Raw genomic sequence first — 19501 nt, 5'->3', positions numbered from 1 at the left:
AAAACATCTGTTTAGTTAGGGTAGAGAATGCTAAGTGTAGCATGAAGTATTCAGAGAGCATGGTAATAGACACAATATAAAAACCTAGCTCCATCAATCTCTTCCTAAAAATATAAACCAAACAAAATCACCCAGGAAATTTGAGAAAAGCATAATCTGCTTTATTTATTTTTTTAACTTTTTTATTTAAATAAGGAGAATTCTTTCATATGGAAAGAGCTAATACAATCACATATTTGAAAGGAGAAACAATAGGTACGGAAAATAAAGAAAAAGGGCAATAAAGAGTGTGCCACCACTGGCCTGGTGATATCGTGATTTGAGTTCTGGTCCAAGTTAAAGTTTCCAAAAAATATAAACAGGTTGCACGTTACACATTTATCCATCGTCTGCCCTTTCAAATATCTGGTCTACATGAAAAGACAAAGAGGAAAGGCCAAAAAAAACTTTACTATACAGTCATGAGGTTATAAGCTTTATGGAGTACAATATCCCCTTTAGAAACAATGAATGCAATTTATACAGAACCAGAGAAAGGATTCCAACTAAGGCCAATGCCTTGACATGCTAAAGAGTGAGTGCTTCCATTGCTGCTGCTGTGATTCCCAGGGCTACCGGTGGTTAGCTATTGACTGCAGACATCTTGGAGGTGCTATGGACAAATTATTAATTCCAAGAGGTTGTCTATGCCACTTGGTGGCCTTTGGATTTAAAAAATAAAAAAGCCAAAAATACATACTTGGATTGGTTCTGCCTCTTCACACAGCCAGTAGTTCCACTGCTTTAGTACTTGTTCGTCTCTTATTGATGGGCCACAACTACATTACAAGGATTCTGCTTGTTATTGTAAATGTAATTCTTACTCATAAGAGAAATCTTTCATACAAGGAAAACGTCTGCCAAAAATAGTTGACATTCCAAGAAATTAATCTGTGCTTAACCAGTCAGGAGCAAAACCGAAGAAGGATAACATAATGCAACAGAAGAGAGCTTAGCATGGAGTGATGCTCGTTTAAAAGTGAATATAGTAGCCTGCCAAAAAGTGAGACATAGCAGAAATGCTAAGCTCCATTTTTTTATATATTTATAAATATACATGAACCACAGGGCAGCTTGTAGCTTTGCAGCATTCTTGCAAGGAAATCTGTTAAATGGCGTGCTTCTCTGCATGTACACAAACACACATGAGATTCAATGGGCTCAGAACACTTCAGAGTTACTGAATGCTGTACAGCTGTCAAATGGGAAAGCCAACAGTGAGTTATGAAAGATCACCACCACCACCTGCTTCACTGGTGACTGTGCTAATTTAACCTGTTATTTAAAATATACAAGGCATCTTTCTCAACACATGTTAATTTTTTTAATTGGGAGCTAAAAGCAGACTGAACACAGAGGAAAGCAGGCAGCACTGAATGTAGCTGACACGCCAGCAGTCACTGTGCATAATAGAATAGTATTTACACACATACATGCTTCAGGCCTTCCGCTAAACAGTCTGGTTAAAACACAGAACACAGTCAGCCTCTGAATACTTCTGCTTAACCCACTTGTAAGAGTACGGATTCCATCTCTCCCTCCCACTGCATACTGTAGCTGTTTGGCAGCCAGTTTGCAGATAAAGCAAATTTCAGCAGCAAAGAAGTCATTATGGAGCCCCAAATTTCAGCAGTGGAGTGGAGATGGCAAGTAGAAGTAACCACCTATAAATCCATCAACATTCCATGCATCTTCAACCTCTCCCTCCCAAAGATGAATTGGTATAGGGCCCAGAGACCTTTACATTTCTGCACCTTGAGGACTGGAGACAGTTCCATTTATTTGACTCTCAAGAACATTACAGGCTGCACTAACCTTGCACTAGCGCTAACAAACAACATGGCAGAGTAGTTAAAACTCTGGGCTCTAAAACTGCTTTCCATCAGACAAAAATCCATTAAGTGAAAGAGTCTTGTAAACCACAGCTGACAGTCACTGAAAGGTGATGAATGGAATGAGGCTCTCATGCATTTCTTGGCCTTTCCTGCACAGAATAATTCAGACATAATATATAAATAGAGCAGTGAAACATTTACTTTTTCACCTAGACCTACAACATCAAATACATATAAATAAATTTTAGTATTTTTTTCTGTTTGGGGATGAAGGGGGTAAAGGAGAAAGAGGGATGACCTTTTTCAACAGGAAGAACTATAGTTCTGATGGCATTTACACCAGAGGGACTGAAACATCTCATATCTAGCAATGACCTGATTTCTCCAACACACAGGACCATTCAATAGTCGTATATGATGAAGGAAAAAGATCTGAGTCTTTGAAAAGACTAAATAGTGTGTCTACAGTTGGAAGGAAAGAAAAGAGAGGCTTGGATAAGTCTTTAGCCATTAAACTCTGGTCTGATATTATCTTGGGCCAGCTGGGCAAAGAATTAGAAGAGGGCGCACAATGTAATGAAGAAATTTTAACCAATTCAATTGATCACAATATTTCAAGGTGAAGAGAGGATGCGGAGGGAGACAGGGATAGAAGGGGGCTGGATGACTCACTGGTGGAGGAGTCTTTGGAAAATGTTGGGAGCAAGAATGACAACTAGCAGATGAGAAAACAAGTTTGGGAGATTTCTGAAGGCTCTGTGTGTCGTTAATTCTCAAGGTCTGTACTCTGTAGAGTGCTTGAGACATGCTGACACACTGCTGTAAAGTTAAAAATCCACAAAATTAAAAGAAAGTTGTTTTGTTTTTTGGTTTTTTTTGTTTTTTTTTTAAAGTACCAACCTATCCCAATCCCTTCAGGATTCTTTACCATGATCTGAGGGGACATTACTATTTCTAAGTTAGTTCAGGTATCTAAGCTCTTTCTAATGTTATTGTAGAAACCTGATTTAGACCTAGTTTAAAACTTCAAATGCATGTCCAGAAAATCCTGGAGAACCTGCTCTTCTAAAAAAACACTTTCAGACCACGTCCCAATTACATTCTTTGTTCAAAATGTCTTCTTTGGAACCACCAGCAATTTACCTGCTGCCATCTAGCACAGGTAGATAGTACAGTCAGCAGGCTATCATCTACCAGAGAAGTGACAGTCTCCTTCCCTCATTTCAGAGTAACTGAGTCCATTCTTGGTTTTTTAAGAGCTAAATAGTACAAACAAGTTAGCTGGAGGTGGTTCAGTTTACTTAAGACCGATATCAGCTTTAGGACCCAAGCACCTTCAGGAACTGGCAAGTACTTCCTGCAAGATAGACAGATAGATACACACACACACAATAAAAAAAAACAACAAAAAAACAAAAAAAAACCCCACCCTTCCCATTGGGACTTTTTTAATATGCCCCCAAATTCTTTTGAGGAAGTGCATACCCACTGTACGCAACTGCACCAAAAAGAGAGAACCACTTGTTAGTCTGGGGAAGGAAGGAACATAGGGATGAATCCAAACTGCCACTATGTAACCATATGCTTCTGATGCAAAAAACAACTGAATTTGTGTACTATGACTGGTATGCAGAGGTGGGAGGAGGGGTTCCCACTGGTTTGTGTCCAAGGGAGTTGTGCAAAAAGCTGTGAAGACGAGAAAGAAGCAGAGAGCAAGACCTGGAAAAGAAGGGAGAGTGAAGCTCAGAGATCGGCTCCTGGGGAAACAGAGCAGCCCCACGAGGCAAGGAGGCATAAAGAATTACAGCGGCCAAGGGTGGAGCATAGCGAGAGCATCACAACTACAAAAAGTAGTCCAAATAGACCTGTTGGCTCTAGCCAACTCTTCTGACCCATGCAAGGTATGGAGAGTCATTAACAGATTTTACATTTTGTAAATCCATGATTTACCTTTCACTGTGCATTTGGCAGTCTCCAAAACAAAATCCAACCCACAGAAACAACTAGGTCCAGATGAGCTTGCAACAGAAATTCAGTGCCTTTCCTTAAAACAAAAAAGCCACATTTTGTTGTGTTCAGGGCACCCCAAAGCTACAGTTAAGTGGTGCGAGTTTCAAGATTAATGCGTTGATCTACTATATACCTTTGTTACACATTTACTTCTAAAGCAAGCACTCTTTCTAGCTTAAAACCAAAATACTGAAAAATGACTGGATGCCTTAACTGTCCTGTATTTCTTTTAATCAAATAATGTGGAAGGTTAAACCTCCTGGGGGGAAAACACCCAAACAATTCAATTTAAGAGAGTCACAACTGTCAATGTAGCACAGAACTGTATATAAAATTAAGCAGGTTCTATCTCAGAACATGATATTGGTTTGAGGAGTTATCTTCTGGGAGGAATGAGAGGGCAGAGAGAAGGGGGAATGAGAGAACATATAAAAGTTTTGCAATAAACAAAGATATAGCTTTTTTTTGCCTTCCTTTTTTTTTTTTTTTTTTTTGTAAAAACCTCAGCTGCCTTTAAAATGAAAAACCTCCAACTAACCCTCTCCCCATGTTGCCATTCTGCTGACAGAAGTAGGGAAGGAGAAGGATGGGCTTTGCCAAAGGAGCTATCCTGGCTACCTGTGGGTGGGGTATGAAAATAAAAATGGCTTGAGCCACTCAACAGTCACATGGGAGCAGGTGGTTGGTTTGGTTTCTGAGCAAGCAGGTCAATGTCACATCCATTGTTTCAAACTGCTTTGTTGGGAGAGGGGCTCGGATTATGTTGCTTTAGTCAGTGTTGGGTTGGTGGTGGATCTGGCCAGATTTTCAGAACTTCCAGTGGGGTACAGGCTGAACTGCAATGCCTCTCTCAGCCAGTAGAGACAGCGGGTGATCACGGGCTCTCCTAGGCCTTGCTTTCCTCCACTTTTACAGCTTGAGGTTTGATCGCTCCCGTGCGCACCGGCTTCATCTGGTTTGCAGAGGATGGTTCTTGCAATTTCACAGCTCCCAGGTTGGTTTTATTTTCATCCACTCGCTGCTTTGCCTTTTGACATAGAGAAACAAAGAATTAGCTAGCAAGGGGACCTAGGAATGAACAAAGACAAAGGTGTATAGCATAACTGTCCGTGCAGCTCCAATGTAAAGGCTTCTTACTGGTAAGTATTTGGCACACTACTAGTCAGTTCCCTCCCAAAGCAATAAAAGCAGGCATCAATTTTAACACCAGCTTCCCTAAAGTGAGGTTTAGCAACATGCAGAAGGTTACTTGGGCTACTGCTTTGCCAGAGGTTGCTCAATTACTCTTCCCTCTCGTTTCTGATTACCTCTTCATGGGTACATAGGGATACTTGTGTGGCTCATCACCACAGATTCCGAGCACCTCACACCCAGCAATATAGCTAAAATCTGTCAAGCATGTGAATTTGTTGGCCGTGCGTTGAAGCTGGTATCTCCACCTACAAGACTTAGTCACTCAAATTTGCTCCAAAATTCTAGTACTCCCCATTTTTGGGGTACTTTGCCCTTCTAAAGCACTTCACATGTAAGTATTCCAAAATGCTTTGCAATCATGAGCTATTTTAGCTTCAACATCTCCCCACTCCAATTTTTATGGACAGGGAAAACAAAAAGACACTAACTTCCCCAAGGTCACACAGCAAGTCTGTGGCAGGCCTGGGAACAGTATCCACACCTCCCCGTATGTGCCATCTTCGACTTTTAGTGAGAAACTTCCCTGCTAAACCAAGGTAACTTCTCATCTGCTTTCCCTGGGGAGTATTCAGTCATTTGGTCTCACATGTGAGTAGATAAAGACCAGGAAATTGATGGAGTAATATATTTTATTTCTGATATGTCCTTATCTTCCACTAGAGTGCTCAATAACAATATAATAAATAAAACCAAGTCTGGAGGACGGTAACAATTAAGGAGCCAACATTACCATAACAATACACACTTATAAGAAAACTGAAATATAGATAAGAAGTGAGAACAGGCTGGAGTGGGGCAGATTACTTAGAACTGCCAGGTCACCTAGCAAATGGGGTCCTAGTCAAATGACTTAGGGTTCTTAGGAGCTATAGTTATTCAAATCAAAATACCAAACAGCATAAACACAGGGAAAGCCCTTTAACAGAATCATGTTAAGGAAGAAAAACAGTCAGTGTTGCTAACGGGCTCACCACAGATATCTAGATAAAATGCATGTGAAACAAAGGGGGATATCAAGGGGAAGCAAATTCCACATCCTAGCAATGCCAACAGCATACGCATGGTTGCCTGTCAGCTCAAAACAGAATGATAGGATCTCTATGAATCTGGAAGCATGCAAGAGCAGATTCCCTCAGGACAAGACTCAAAAGATATTAACATACTCTACCTGTTGCACATAGTGTCCCTGCACGGAACCCATATTGACTGCTGGTCCAGACGGCTTCCCACTGGGGCTGGCAGAGCTAGGCCTAGAAATCAAAGAGATGAGAGCATACATGGAGCATTACCAATGGAACAGGAAAATGGTCAATGTGAAAGCAAGGTCCCTTCAGAGTACGCAAGTAGCAGGGCCAGTTGTGCATTAGAACATCCTTATATGGCCAGTTGAGCTCTTAAAAATGCCAGTCCAAGTGAAGGCACATTCACTAAAAGGGGGAGAAAATGCAACTAAGAATCAAGGAGGCTCAGAGTATGAGGTTTTAGAGTTTCTGGACATTAGTCTCTCAGCTACTTGGGCTTGTGAGGACAAAACTAGAATTCTGACAATTTAATTCCCTTAGAACAGTGGTCCCCAACGTGGTGCCCGTGGGCACCATGGGACCCGCCCAGGGCATTTATGTGCACCCGCCTAGTGCCCAGCAGAGGAGAGAAGCAATGGCCCTTCACCCGCTGGGGACCAAGAACTCTGGGGCTGCAGGCTGCGGACGCCAGTGTTCTCAGTCCCTGGCAGGCGCAGGGCTGTGGCTTCTCTCCGGCTTCTCCGGGACTGCAGACTGCAGGTGCCTGTATTCTCGGTTGCTGGCAGGCGCGGGGCTGCGACTTAAGCCAGACAGAAGCCGTGGCCCCGCACCTGCTGGGGACAGAGTACTCCAGGGCTGCAGGCGCGAGTGTTCTCTGTCCTCCTGGCTTCTCTCCGCACTGCCCAGAATTGGCGCCAAAAAAACCCCAAAACAAACAAACAAACAAACAAACAAACAAAACAAAAAACACAAAAAAAACCCTCCCACTCTGCAGAATGGACAGAATGCCACCCCATAGCATGTGCTGCCGCAGGCATGTGCTTGCTCCACTGGTGCCTGAAGCCGGCCCTGTATGTGAGTATTTGTTGGCGTCTGCCACACTCTTCTGAAAACATGCATGTGCTACTGGCCACAAAAAGGTTGGGGACCACTGCCTTAGAATCTGACGGCTCTGATGCAACCCAGTAACTTTCTGCATTTCACCGAAGTGCCACGGAGCTAATTAGGGTGGTTTGTGGGGATTTTTTCCCCCCAAACAACAAAGCTATCCCAATGACACTTTTACATCAGAATCTGGACTAGCGTAGATTCTATGTTTGAAGACATCAGTAGATCCTGGAGAAGAAAGCAGGATATAAACACCATTTCTCTGCAAGTGCTAAGTACTATACCCTTTCCCATTCAACACTTTTCAATTAAGACCTCATTCGAGAGCTATGGGGCTAAGCTCCGGATCCTTTACCTGTAAGTATGTGGTGATGGTACAGATCCTCCGGAGGACATGTTCTGTTTACCATCTGTGAAGTGAAACCCTTTCATTTCCATTTGGGAGGACTAAGAAGGGAAATGAGTTAGAAAATATCTTCTGTATATCCAAAGATCTCAAAGCACTTCACAAACACTTCAATCAATCTTTAGCCTCGCCCCCACCCCTGATGAAGCATGTATCATTATTCCCATTTTACAGATGGGGAAACTGAGACACTCGGGCAAGATCACTTGCCCCAATCTGAGGCACAATCAGGAAGAGAACATAAAGGCCTGATTTCTAGCAACCCATGCTCTCTCCACGAGAAAACACTCCTTATAAGAATACATCTAACCAGACACAACATTGATACGTCCACTCAGATGGAGACATTTTACAACTATGTTGCATTTTATGAGCAGTGTTCCAGGTGTGCCTGTGGTTAACCACCCATCTGATCTCTAGGAAAATTTGGAATTTCCATTTAATTTAAATGGAAATTCCAAACTGGATCCAGAGAGGGTTCAGATTCCTGGAAGTGGAATCATGAACAGCAGCAGAACTGGAAAGACTGTGGCTTGGGTTTTGGAGATAGGAGGAATGGTGCACCTTTGCTTCCACTCCTATCACTGGTTTGGAAGATAAGGACCCAGTAAGCAAGCATGACGCCCTATTAATGATGAACTGTACCCCACAAGAGGCTTCCCTCTGCCCCCCTCCTTTTGTTTGTTTTTTTAATTATGGAGGGATGAAACCCAAATGCAAGACTCCTTAAAGAATGCCAAGATGTTCATGAAGTACATAGCCCTTACCTCCCTGCTGGTAGTGAGGACAGAAGGCTGAGATCCAGGTGGAAGAATCCTGCGGGGAGCTCCTACAGACAGATTCTGCCCCTGAGGAAGCTGGATGGACTGTGGTAAAATCAGTGGCTGCTGGCCAGAACCATACCGGGGGAGAGGAAGCTGGGACCCAGGCATAGGCATTGTCAGCTGCATGATAATTTACATGTGATTACTTAATGGAAAAAACAATGGTCCATCTCAACATGTTCCCTACTAATACCTTAAAAGCACAGCATTTTATGCTTAAAAGCATACCTAAAAGAAGTATCTTAAACCTGACACACTGCTATAGAACAAATGCAGATGTGAACATTAAAGAGGGACTTTCATACTGAAAATCATTTTAAGATAGAGTTGCCAGACCCTGTAACCACACCATCTGTTCTTTTAATAAAGTGCTGTTCTAGCAAGACTGTGCTCAGACACAGGGCTTTCCTGATCGCCTGGAGCCTTCATCGGTTTTTCTTCAGTCTTCCTCGTGGTCACTGCATGGCAAGCCCTCTGAGTGGTGATGGCAGCCACAATGGTGTCAGACAGCTCACCTTTTGTTTTCAGCTCGATGTCCACATCTAAAAATCTGCTATACTCCTCTGCTGGTGTGATTTCAGGGACTGGAACATCAGGAAGGTTCACACTGGCCTCAGCTTTACGTTCCATGACAGGCTTCAATCCCTTCTTGAAACAATTGATGATGGTGGTGGTTAAAAGTGATTAAAAAAATTAACTCAGGACTCAATGGCTATTAAAAAAGACCAAATTTTCAAAAGGGCTCGTAAAACATGGAGGGAGGACAAGAGGCAAGAAGAAGCTACCATTTACAAACTCAAGCACAGTTCATATACACTGCCGTGATCCTTAGCAAGCCGTGCTGCCCTTCCATTTATTTATTTATTTTAATGAAGTGGATGCCCACACTTATCACGCTGTCCAAGAAACCTATTCACTTTGCATGTGGCTTTTCCTTCTGCTCCTTGCCACTTTTCCTAGTTATCGGAGATCTTTAAAACAAGAGTTCTCTCCCTCGCAGCCTCTCATTCCCTCTTACTTGATCTGGTAGTTCGCATAATTGCTGGATTTGGGACTTCCCATGACACCACATTGTAATGACAAAGGATTAAGGCTTCATTACATGATCCAGGAAGGAAAGACCAGTTACAAGGGATAAAGCACTTCTTCAAATACTTGGTTGGCCAGTAACCTCTTCGTTTTCCCCAGCTAAGTTACTTTCTGTAATTAACAATCCTTGTTCTTGAGTCTCCCTCAGCATGAAAGTCCCTCTTTAAGATAAAAAGATTAGGAATATTCTGGTTTTTATTGTATTTTTAAAACAGTTACTGTATTGTGCAATATAAGCAAAGTTTACAGCCAACTACAATACTTCTCCACAGAAGCAACTCAATAGTTGTGCTCAGTATCCATATAAACACAGCTGCCCTAACAGTAGGATTTTTTGTGCCTTTCTGAACTATGTTTAATAAAGAAAAAAGCAAGAGAATGACATGAAAACACAGTGAAACTTCTCTTAAGGTACCACCCAACAGACTAGCAGAAATTGTTAATTAGGCCAAAACACTCAATGAGTTGAAATAAAAAGAGATGAGTCTTTAATTAAGGTCAAACAAAATTACCCTGAAAACACGGATGATTTTTAAATGGTTACTACTAAAGATTTGGGGACGTGTTGGCCTACTGAAGCTGGGGCTCTTAGGGCAGCTATCACTGCAATATCACGGCCTCAGATCCCAAAAGCACAGTAAGAGCTTTAAGAAAATGCAAAGCAACACTCACATCAGTAGTGGACAAACAAATCACAGGCCTTTGCCATCAGCAGAAAGAGGATACTTAATTTCACTAAGTTGACCATTGTGTGTTTTATACTGAGGTACACCTAACAAGTAAAGCATCTCAAAGTCTGGTGTGCTGCACTTCTAATATCACTATTGTCTTGTTACGAAGGCCTTATTGATGAAAGCGTATGGTGCACCACAAACAGCAACTAAGTCCCAATCTCAGAAACTGCACTTCTGTGAACACATGCAAAAAATAGGGGGGGCATGCTAGTTTTGTTCCTAACCTGTGTAAGTTGGGAGTCCATCATCTGTGAGGCTCCCAAACTGGCTGCTTGGTTTATCTGGCCTTCATAAACCAGTGTCTGGCTTCCACTCATTGGCTGATAAGGGGATCCAGATTGTGTTTTTACCATCTCCAAGGGCTGCATGCCTGGGAAGGCAGAATATGGGGGCTTCAGAGCAGCACCTCCCGTCAGCACCATGGTACTGGGCTGGGACAGACTGGGGTGCATGTACACTGGAGACCTAAAGAAGAGAAACAGGTTAATGCACAGTGATAAAGCCTATTAGAGACTGCATACAACTTCCTAAACTGCATTTGGCTGATGGGCTGCAAACAGCATTCTAAAAGGTAATCTCTACTACAAAGATCAACTAGGGAATAATAACCTATAGTTCCACCTTTTTTTTTCCCCAGCTCTAGAATTTAATTTTGAATAGCTCCTTTCACACTAATCCTAAAGCTTTTAGGACTAAGTCCCCACCTCACTGAAGTCAATAGGAGTTTTGTCACTGACTTCACTGGAATCAATATTTCTCTCTTTACGAATTTCAGTCATACAGTGGCAGTGAAGTGACTGTATAGGTAAATAGCTCAAACCACCTTGGATGGTAAAAACTGTTTCACTGAATGTTTCCTAGGGCACTTGAGAGATCTCCATCGGCAGGAGAGAACTAAGGCTTCTATCTTTCAGCAGATCAGTTTCTTTTATCTAAAGGTCAGGCCAAGGGCACCACATGAAAACCAGTATGCAGCCACCATCCCTGCATCCCTCTGCCAAATGCACCTTCTTGTAACATGCCTGCTTTCCCAAACCTGGGACTTTTCTTAGCACTGGTTGGCAATCAAATGAACTGTGCAAGTGTTCTGTGAGATATGGACAAACATCCATGGGAACTGCAGAAATCCTGCATTGTCTCAGCCACCCACATGTGGAAGTTCCTTCAAAATTATGAGCCAGCACCATGGTGCTTGTCCCTCACCAGGAGTAGTGTGAAATCAACTAGAATTGACCAATTCTAGTTAATTTATCCACAGATGACGAGACATCTTGGAAAGGCCGCTGTGCTCCAGAGCGGCAGAAAGTAAAGAGAGAGCTACTCGTAACATGACTAGTAGACAGAAAACCTCTAAAAGTTCTGAAGTCTTCATCCCCATATTCGTATGAGCATTTTCAGGGGAAGAGGTGTGAGATTTCCCACCCAAACAGTGTAAATCAAAGCACTGTGTTAGGGGCCTAGAACTGTAGAAATGCTTGTGGTAAGGGAGGATCCAGGTCACCAATGATACATCTACGTTGCATTTTAAAACCCACGGCAGTGAGCCTCAGCGCCTGGGTCTACAGACTCAGGCTCACGCTCCGGTGCTAAAAACAGCTGAATAGACATTCAGGCTTGGGTTAGAGCTCGGGGTCTGAAATCCAACCCCCTCTTCAGGCTTCAGAGCCTGAGCCCAAATGTCTACATAGCTGTTTATAACACTGTAGTGCGAGCTCCATGAGCTCCAGCCTGTGTAGACTTGGGCTCTGAGACTGGCTGCCAGGGGTTTTAAAACACGGTGTGGACATACCACACAAGTCCACGGTAGTTTGGCAAGAGTGAAAGTGATTCACACAGGATTTGACTGGCTTTAACATTACTATAGAAAGCCACTTCTATCAAGATTAATACATCTTGAGGCTGAAAGGGACCATTACAATCATCTAGTCTCCTGCAAAATGCAGCCCCTATAATGTCACACAGTAACTCCCGTGAGCCCAATAGCTTGTGGCTGAACTAGAGCATCTCTTTCAGAAAGACCCAGTCTTGAATTAAAAACACACCAAATGATGGTGACTTTACCACAGCTCTAGGTAACTTGTTCCAGTGGTTAGTTACTCATGCTTTTAAATTTGCATCTTATTTCCAGTTTGAATTTTTCTCACTTCAGCTTTTAACCACCAAGTTTTGTTCTGTCTTCTAGATTAAAGAGCCCTCTTATCAGAGATCAACTCCTCGTGTGGGTATTGACGGGCTGTGATCAAGCTGCCTCAATCTTCTCAGTAAGCTAAATAAATCAAGCTCTTTTAGTCTCTCACGCTAAGATGTATTTTCCAGCCCATGAATCATTCTTGTAGCTCATTTTTGAACTCCTTCCTGTATTTCAATACTCTTTCTGAAATGCGGACATCATACCTGGAGAAAGCATTCCAACAACGGTCTCACCAATGTTATATATGGAAATAATATCCCCTCCCGGCTTTCCACTTGGCATTCTCCTATTTACACAAGAACCCCTCTCTCCTCTACATCTGTTAGGAGGGGAACGGAGAGTACTGTGCAAACACTTGTGGTATGGGCAGGAAAGGGGATGGAAAGCTGCAAAGGCAGGACATTAGCAAGAGTGGAAAAGGAGGGGGAAAAGAACCTCCCTGCAGATGTGTTTCACAGATCAAAACACGAAAGCTCTGGCCATGGGGAAACAAACCCAGGAACGGTTACCTGAAGGGTTGTATGGAGCTGTAGATCTCTTGGGACTGGGAGACAGGCAGGCCTCCCCTCAGCCCAAGCTGAGCTTGGGCCTGTAAAGATGTGTGAAGGGAAATCGGAATCTGCTGGGCAGCAGCAGCCTGCAGAGGAAATTAAGGTGATTGAAAGACACTAAGTCAGTCAGAAACCCTCCTGTGGTGTTAAAAGACCATCTGTTTCTTCACCTAGTCACTCCACCACAAAAGTTATCCAAGCTGCAACTCCACCCAAATGCCCCCAGTGTCATTTCTCAGGCCAGCACATGACTGACTAGGAAGTGAATGATGGTTGAGAGAGAGAAAGAGAATAGGAATTTAATGCTCAAAAAAGGATCAGACTGACTCCCTCAGGGGACTGAAGCTCTCTGTATACAGAACAGCCCATCACATCAGTGACTATGCTAGCTCTCATGGGGTTCTGTCACTGTGCCTCAACTCTTATCTGGAGGGATTCTCCATAGCCCATCCAACACCCTGTTTACTGAAATTGTCAGAGCTCCCAGTTAGTACTGACTAGTTGGTGGTTTTGGGGTGAGACACTTGTCCACAGGGAACTGGTCTGAGGTTCAAACTGGTTTTCATGTTCTACGAATAGTGCTGGGAAATTTACTAAGAGGCATTGTGTCACTCAAAGGCAAATTTTACAGAGTCCACCCCACTTAAACCCAGTCAAAAGATATTGGTGCAAAAACTGGTATGTCCCCTCTTCAATCAGCCTGTTCCTCTGTTAGTCGCCTGTAGTATCTACTGGGGAGCAACTTTCACAGACTTTGAAAGGAGCCACAATCTAGCTCCCCCTGACTGACGTAGGTTGGCCCACTACAAGAGGAAAGAATAAATTGGAAATTCTGAGGACCTCCCCATCCAGAAAAGAATTAACTGCCTTGATTCTTTACCTGCTGGTAGCTCTGCTGCTGAGGTATTGTCTGAGGGACCAAGCGTGGCTGACTCGCAAACACATGGCCATCCAGATACAGGGGTGGGATGTGATTACCTAGAATTTGAAATAAAAGGGAAGGAAGAATGTGACAAGCTAACCTTATTCACTCCAGCAAAAGCAGATCCCAGGGGTACAGAGGGGTACACTCACAGTACAATAGATAGAAATCTACAGACCTACCAAGCTAATTCATCAGTATCTTAGCAAGCAATTAGCTCAGCAGTGCTACACAGATTTATTATGCCAGCATTGCAGAACAGGAAAATTACCAGACTATACACAAGATCTACTTGCCTGTCCTTCACCTTAGTGACAAGGTTTTACTCATCAGCCACTTACCTTAGGTGAGTATTACTTTTTCAAGGTAGGTATTATGGGCTGTTAAATGATCACCCATCCTTTTCTAGTACATGTTAATGCCACCTGCAGAAAGGTTGGCAGTTCAGGAATAGGTGAGCTGAGCTACAAACTGTTAAGTGCCAAGGCAGTTATCTTGGATTGCCCTGCTGCCGTCAGATTTTTGGAGCTAGAACAAGAACATAAGAATGGCCAGACTGGGTCAGACCAAAGGTCCATCTAAGCCCAGTATCTGGTTTCCTGACAGTGGCCCAGAACAGATAATCATCAAGTGATCCATCCCTAGTCGCCCATTCCCAGCTTCTGGCAAAGAGAGGCAGGTACCTGGAATAGATGCAGAAGGTGCTACGGATGCCACAGGCATAGGAGGCATAGAAACACCGCCAAAAGAGCTGTAGCTGACACCACTGGAAGCGCCGACACTGGAAGGAGGCTGGATGCCTGAGCCAGCACCTCCTGGAGAGTTCTGTTCTGGTAAACTAGGGGAATTCTCCCAAGCCTTGCGTGCAGACTCCATCTATAGAAGTGAGGAGAGAAAGAAATCACTACAGGCAATTTCAATGGAAGCAAACGATAATGGGATAAGTAGCCACTCACCTGTAGATTATTGGTTCAAATCCAGCCCAGGCTGGTAGTTAATAAAAAAACTACCACCACCTAATGGCTGTTGGATGAGCGCCCAACCACAAAAAACCCACTGCAGATGGCAGTAGTTGACCCCTTTGCTGGCAGGCACAGCAGACTGCCCAGGATCAATCAGGCCAGGAATACTGAATTGTTCTCTTGCATTGGGTAGGGTTGAGGTGGATAAGCTTGCTCTACCCAGTCTATGGCTGGAGACGATGTCAGTATCAAGGGCCTCAAAATGGCATTCTCTCCCCTCTGCTGAATTCACGTACCTACACACACTGTTTTTAAAGGGGCCAATTACAGACTTTGCAACTGACCAGTGAAACATCTGGACTGTTGTGAAGATTCTCTCCCCCTTTACTACTGTAGCCAAAGAGGGTTGTACCTTCAAAGCGAACACAGGCAGAGCTAATGCCTTGATTACCTTAAGAGTGAGGTCTGCAGTGGGGAAAGACATTGGGTTCAGGCCGATGCACCGCTGGAGATGGTGATCTCTTCGCAGAATGGGAATGGACTGCGTTAACCCTGCCTGAAAGGAGATTTATAAAATGCCGAACACTAAGAATGTCTGTAACAACACAGGAATTTAGGAAGGCAACAAAGCAGATGGAACCTCAGCAAGAAGATCTAAGTAACAGCAGCACAAATTGTTTTATCGTTTCTCAGCTTTTTAAATGGACTATGGAGTTGCCTCAACATTGTAAAAATGTACAGCTGGCTTAACAGTAAACACAACAGATATGCTGGACCAAATGCAGCCTGGGTTTAAGCAGGCAATAACTACCCTGATCTCCATGGAGCTGCACTTGTATTTACATCTGAACTGAATTTGGTACACAGTAGCTCCAGCTGTAGAGTGTTTTTCCTTCTACAGTGGGTGAACCTATGTAAATGGCAGAATAACTCTGTTTCTATAAAATACTTGCATTTCTTGGAGGTTTTGTCATTTTTTCCTTACAAGGGGCTACAAAATTAATACGTTTCAGAGGAAGTTTTTGTTTAAATCACGAACACAACTGAACCACAAGCAGATACTGGGCTCTGAATCCATTTTCTTTTAGCAGTCTGTTCTCTAGCCATCTACACATTTTTTTATGAGCTCTAAAAGCGCATGGAACCTACTTGGCTGATAGTGAGCCATAGGGAGCAGAAGACAGTGGCAAAAGACAACACCCTGAGCACTCTGGAGAGAAGTGGCTAGAATTCCATTTTCCAGGTCCAGCAACAGGACTCTCTAAGCAACTTTGCCTGTCTTCCCCTCCCCTGCGGGTGCCCCAAAGAAGGGAACTTGGTGACCTTTGACATATGCAAGCCTTCTTACTTTACACAGGCTGATGAATGGTGTTTGAGTCACTGTTAAAAGGCTTGAGTGTGTTGAGCTAACCAGGCACTGAATCTATCAAAAAGTTTATCAAAATTTTTTGAGAGACAGCGCCTGTATTTTCATAGCTGTTTTTAAACCGTGTAAGTGGATACTACCGCATTAAACATCAAATCAATTGCAAATACAAGCTTTTTTCCATTTCAATAACTAAGATTTACTTACATTACTGGCCAAGGCATCCTGCAGTTTGGTGACAGGGCTAGCTGCAGTACCAGAGGCAGAGCCAGGTGGCAGACTGAAGTCAGAGTCCTGAAAAAAGGCAACAAGCACCATTCAAATCCAGGCCCAACAGCCCCCTGTAAGTTGCTCATGATTAGTGAACATTTACCTGGATCATGATGATAGAAACTAAAGATTTTCTTTCAGCAAAATTTACTGACAGACAAGAACGAAATAGCTCTCCATACTCAGCGACAGGCATCCCTGATGGCATACACAGGACGACAGGCCTTAATTTCTCCCTTACTGTCCCCACCCCATTCAGGATAATAAATATTTACCAAGACAGCTTGAGAACCTGGTTTGTGTCAGTAATGAAATCTATAAGGCAAATCTACAGTGCACGTGCTGGAAGCTTGCCCTAGATAATCCTTCTGACTAAACCACCTTGTGCATCTCTACAAGTTCACAAGAGGGATTTCAAACCACCAAGAAGATAAAATTAAATTCAATCCTCACTTTAGGATTTACTCCAAATTCAATGGGTGGCACAGGAAGAACTGAGTCCACGTGAATTTCCACCCCATTAACAGGGGGGATATTCCCTTCCAGCCGTTCCGTTCCCTCCGAACCCTTTCTGTTTTTCAGGGAGCGTTCATTGCCGATTGGTCCGGGCTTGTGTTCCTTGTTCTGTCCTGAGCCTTGATCTGAATCCTTGATGGGAAAGCAGAGAGGCTGAGACACAAAGACTGAATAACCCGATCTCTACCTTAAAAATGCTATGAAAAAACAAAAACCCAATTTCACAAGGTCTCTGGTACCAGTCACTACATGCTCTGGCTTGGCTGCAAATCCAGATTACCTTTTTATCAGATTGCTTCTGAACTTGCTCCTTCTGGCAGTCAGGCTTTGGGTCCACCAGGCCAGCCCCATTCATCTCCTCTGGTTTGAGGGTGCCATATGGAGAACTGCGCTGAGAGGAGGTAGCGGAAGATTCCCGAGACTCCGCACTCAAGTCAATGCCACTATCTCCCTGGCTGCCTTTAAAACCCTGCTATGTAAAGCACGAAATGTGTTAAAGCCCCAGATTCAAACCCAACTCCACAGGGAGAAAAACAACAGCGAGAACATGTTCCCATTTACCAAGCACAACTATCAAGGAGCAAGTCCTGACCTGCAGTGCCCCTTGCTATTCCAGCTCTAGGCTATCCTGAAGCAGAAACCATCCAGGTCACCAATCCCACTGCAGCCTTACAACAATGAAAAATGCCCCACATGGCTACTATGCTGAGACTGCCAAACTCATTTCACTTATGACTCAAACCAGATTTGAACTCCGGTCTCTGCAGGTGAAAGGTCACTGCAGCATTCAGTGACATCCACTCTGCATTACAGCTACACACTTCTCACAGGTGTGAGGCACACAAAGATGATTCCACATACTGGGCCATGCTCTGCTCCCTGTTAGGAGTGCAATTCTGAGATAGGTGTAAATCCAGAGTAACTGCATTGTAAAACTATGTGTAACAGAGCAGAATTTGTCCCACCATTTTAGAACAGCACCATGCTTAATCAGAATTGTGGCTAGTCAATCTAAACCTGCACAAAGAGAGCTGACAGACCTGCCAAACGCAACAGCAGCAATAAGAAGCATGAGCTATCGAACATGAATATTATATATACACACACACACACACACACACCACTTGAACAGTATATTAGGTGCCCCTTACCTCAGTGGAGCTGGATTCGGTGCCATTAAAGGCATTTACAGGCTTACTCCAGGAATCGCTGCCAGGTGACTGAACGGAGAGGGCTGGAAAAGCAGACAAGATTCAGATGCTTGAAATGGAGCATCAAGCACATCATTTATATAGTGCTGTAAATTCACATTCTGCTTACAAAAATAGGGCAAGACACATTCACTGTCCCAAAATGTTTACACTCCAGGACAGACAGTCTGAGCCACGGCACTCCAATGCAGGTAAGACAGAGTATGAAGGGAGAGAGAAGGTGGAAAGATTTTCTGGGAGAAGTGAAAGTTGGAAGGATGAAAGGGGGAGGCTTTGCAGAGAAGCACAGTGGGACAAGGGTACAAAGAAAACAGTTTGGCTGAAGGCTCAGGGCCACAGGGAGCAAGAGGATGAGACGATGGAAGAAATTAGAACCAGGATGTAGATCAGCTAGAATTGTGCAGAGCCTAGAAGATAAGGTCAAGGAGCTAGAACTTGATATGGCAAAGAAGAAACCAGGGAAGGGATCTGAATCCGAGGGTGACATGGCCAGAGCTGTGGGAGGAGGATGATCTTAACAGCAACGTTTTGTACACATGAGCCCAGAAGATCTGCTACCTCCCTTTCCCCTTTGGATTCAGGGAGGAATGCAGATGTAACCCCCTCTTCTTCAGGCACGTACGCACACACTCATCCTTCTCCCTCAACATAAAAGGATTCCCAGTTCCATAATGATGAAGCGTCCCAGTGCTGGCAAATAATGGAGACTCTCTCTTACCTGGACTATTGCTCTCCCAAATCTCTGTGCCCAGGCTGCTTCCGGACACAGATACATCGCCTTGCTCCAGGCACATACTGTTCTGCTTCTTAGCAAATCGAGGTGGGATACGAGACTGAAGGACGCGTCCTTTGGTTGGTCCCTGAGAGAGAGGTTCAGGCTATAAGATCTGCTATTGGTTCAGGCTAACGTGCTGCTGGCAGGCTTCTTTTCCAGACTTTTATTTGGCTCTTGAAGCAGATGTGGCCCCAGAGTTATCCAAGCTTGGGGCTGCCTTTACCAAGACAATCCCAGCAAGAGCCACCATAAGAGGAGATGGCCAGTGTTTTGTTTCCTGTACCCAGCTGCTGCTGGGAAGCTATAACAGCCCACAGTGGTGGCACAGCAGGAATGCTGAAGAAGAGCTCTTCAGAATTTATTAAGAACGGCTGGCTCCAGCAGCAGGGAGAGAGACAGGCAAAACAAAGATTAAAACTCCAACTCAGATTTTTCCTTAATCGTTCCCCAGTCCTGTTGACACAGCAGGATCAATTC

General features: G+C 43.8%; 1 protein-coding gene across 6 annotated transcripts in view; it reads right to left on the bottom strand.

The window, feature by feature from the left end:
* Positions 1 to 145: 145 nt before the first annotated feature.
* Positions 146 to 19501, bottom strand: part of PRRC2B (proline rich coiled-coil 2B) — a 69695-nt gene continuing 50339 nt past the window's right edge. For 2 of the 6 annotated variants that reach the window (XM_030536057.1, XM_030536058.1), the window contains exons 19-32: positions 18968 to 19109; positions 18190 to 18272; positions 17319 to 17510; positions 16976 to 17170; positions 16460 to 16546; positions 15338 to 15442; positions 14608 to 14800; positions 13883 to 13980; positions 12961 to 13088; positions 10485 to 10725; positions 8381 to 8557; positions 7563 to 7654; positions 6247 to 6328; positions 146 to 4911 (exon numbers count right to left, since the gene is read on the bottom strand). In XM_030536057.1, coding sequence (XP_030391917.1) covers positions 4771 to 4911; positions 6247 to 6328; positions 7563 to 7654; positions 8381 to 8557; positions 10485 to 10725; positions 12961 to 13088; positions 13883 to 13980; positions 14608 to 14800; positions 15338 to 15442; positions 16460 to 16546; positions 16976 to 17170; positions 17319 to 17510; positions 18190 to 18272; positions 18968 to 19109 — 1956 coding nt within the window. In that variant the 3' untranslated portion in view covers positions 146 to 4770. Of the gene's footprint in view, positions 4912 to 6246; positions 6329 to 7562; positions 7655 to 8380; positions 8558 to 8952; positions 9086 to 10484; positions 10726 to 12960; positions 13089 to 13882; positions 13981 to 14607; positions 14801 to 15337; positions 15443 to 16459; positions 16547 to 16975; positions 17171 to 17318; positions 17511 to 18189; positions 18273 to 18967; positions 19110 to 19501 lie in introns of those variants that run through there. The other 4 variants (XM_030536059.1, XM_030536060.1, XM_030536061.1 and 1 more) reach the window with 4 other exon arrangements.

The sequence above is a fragment of the Gopherus evgoodei genome, chromosome 16 (genome assembly GCF_007399415.2).
Source record: "Gopherus evgoodei ecotype Sinaloan lineage chromosome 16, rGopEvg1_v1.p, whole genome shotgun sequence".
In the NCBI taxonomy this organism is placed as follows: Eukaryota; Metazoa; Chordata; order Testudines; family Testudinidae; genus Gopherus; species Gopherus evgoodei.
This window is presented reverse-complemented; position numbering and strand designations above follow the sequence as displayed.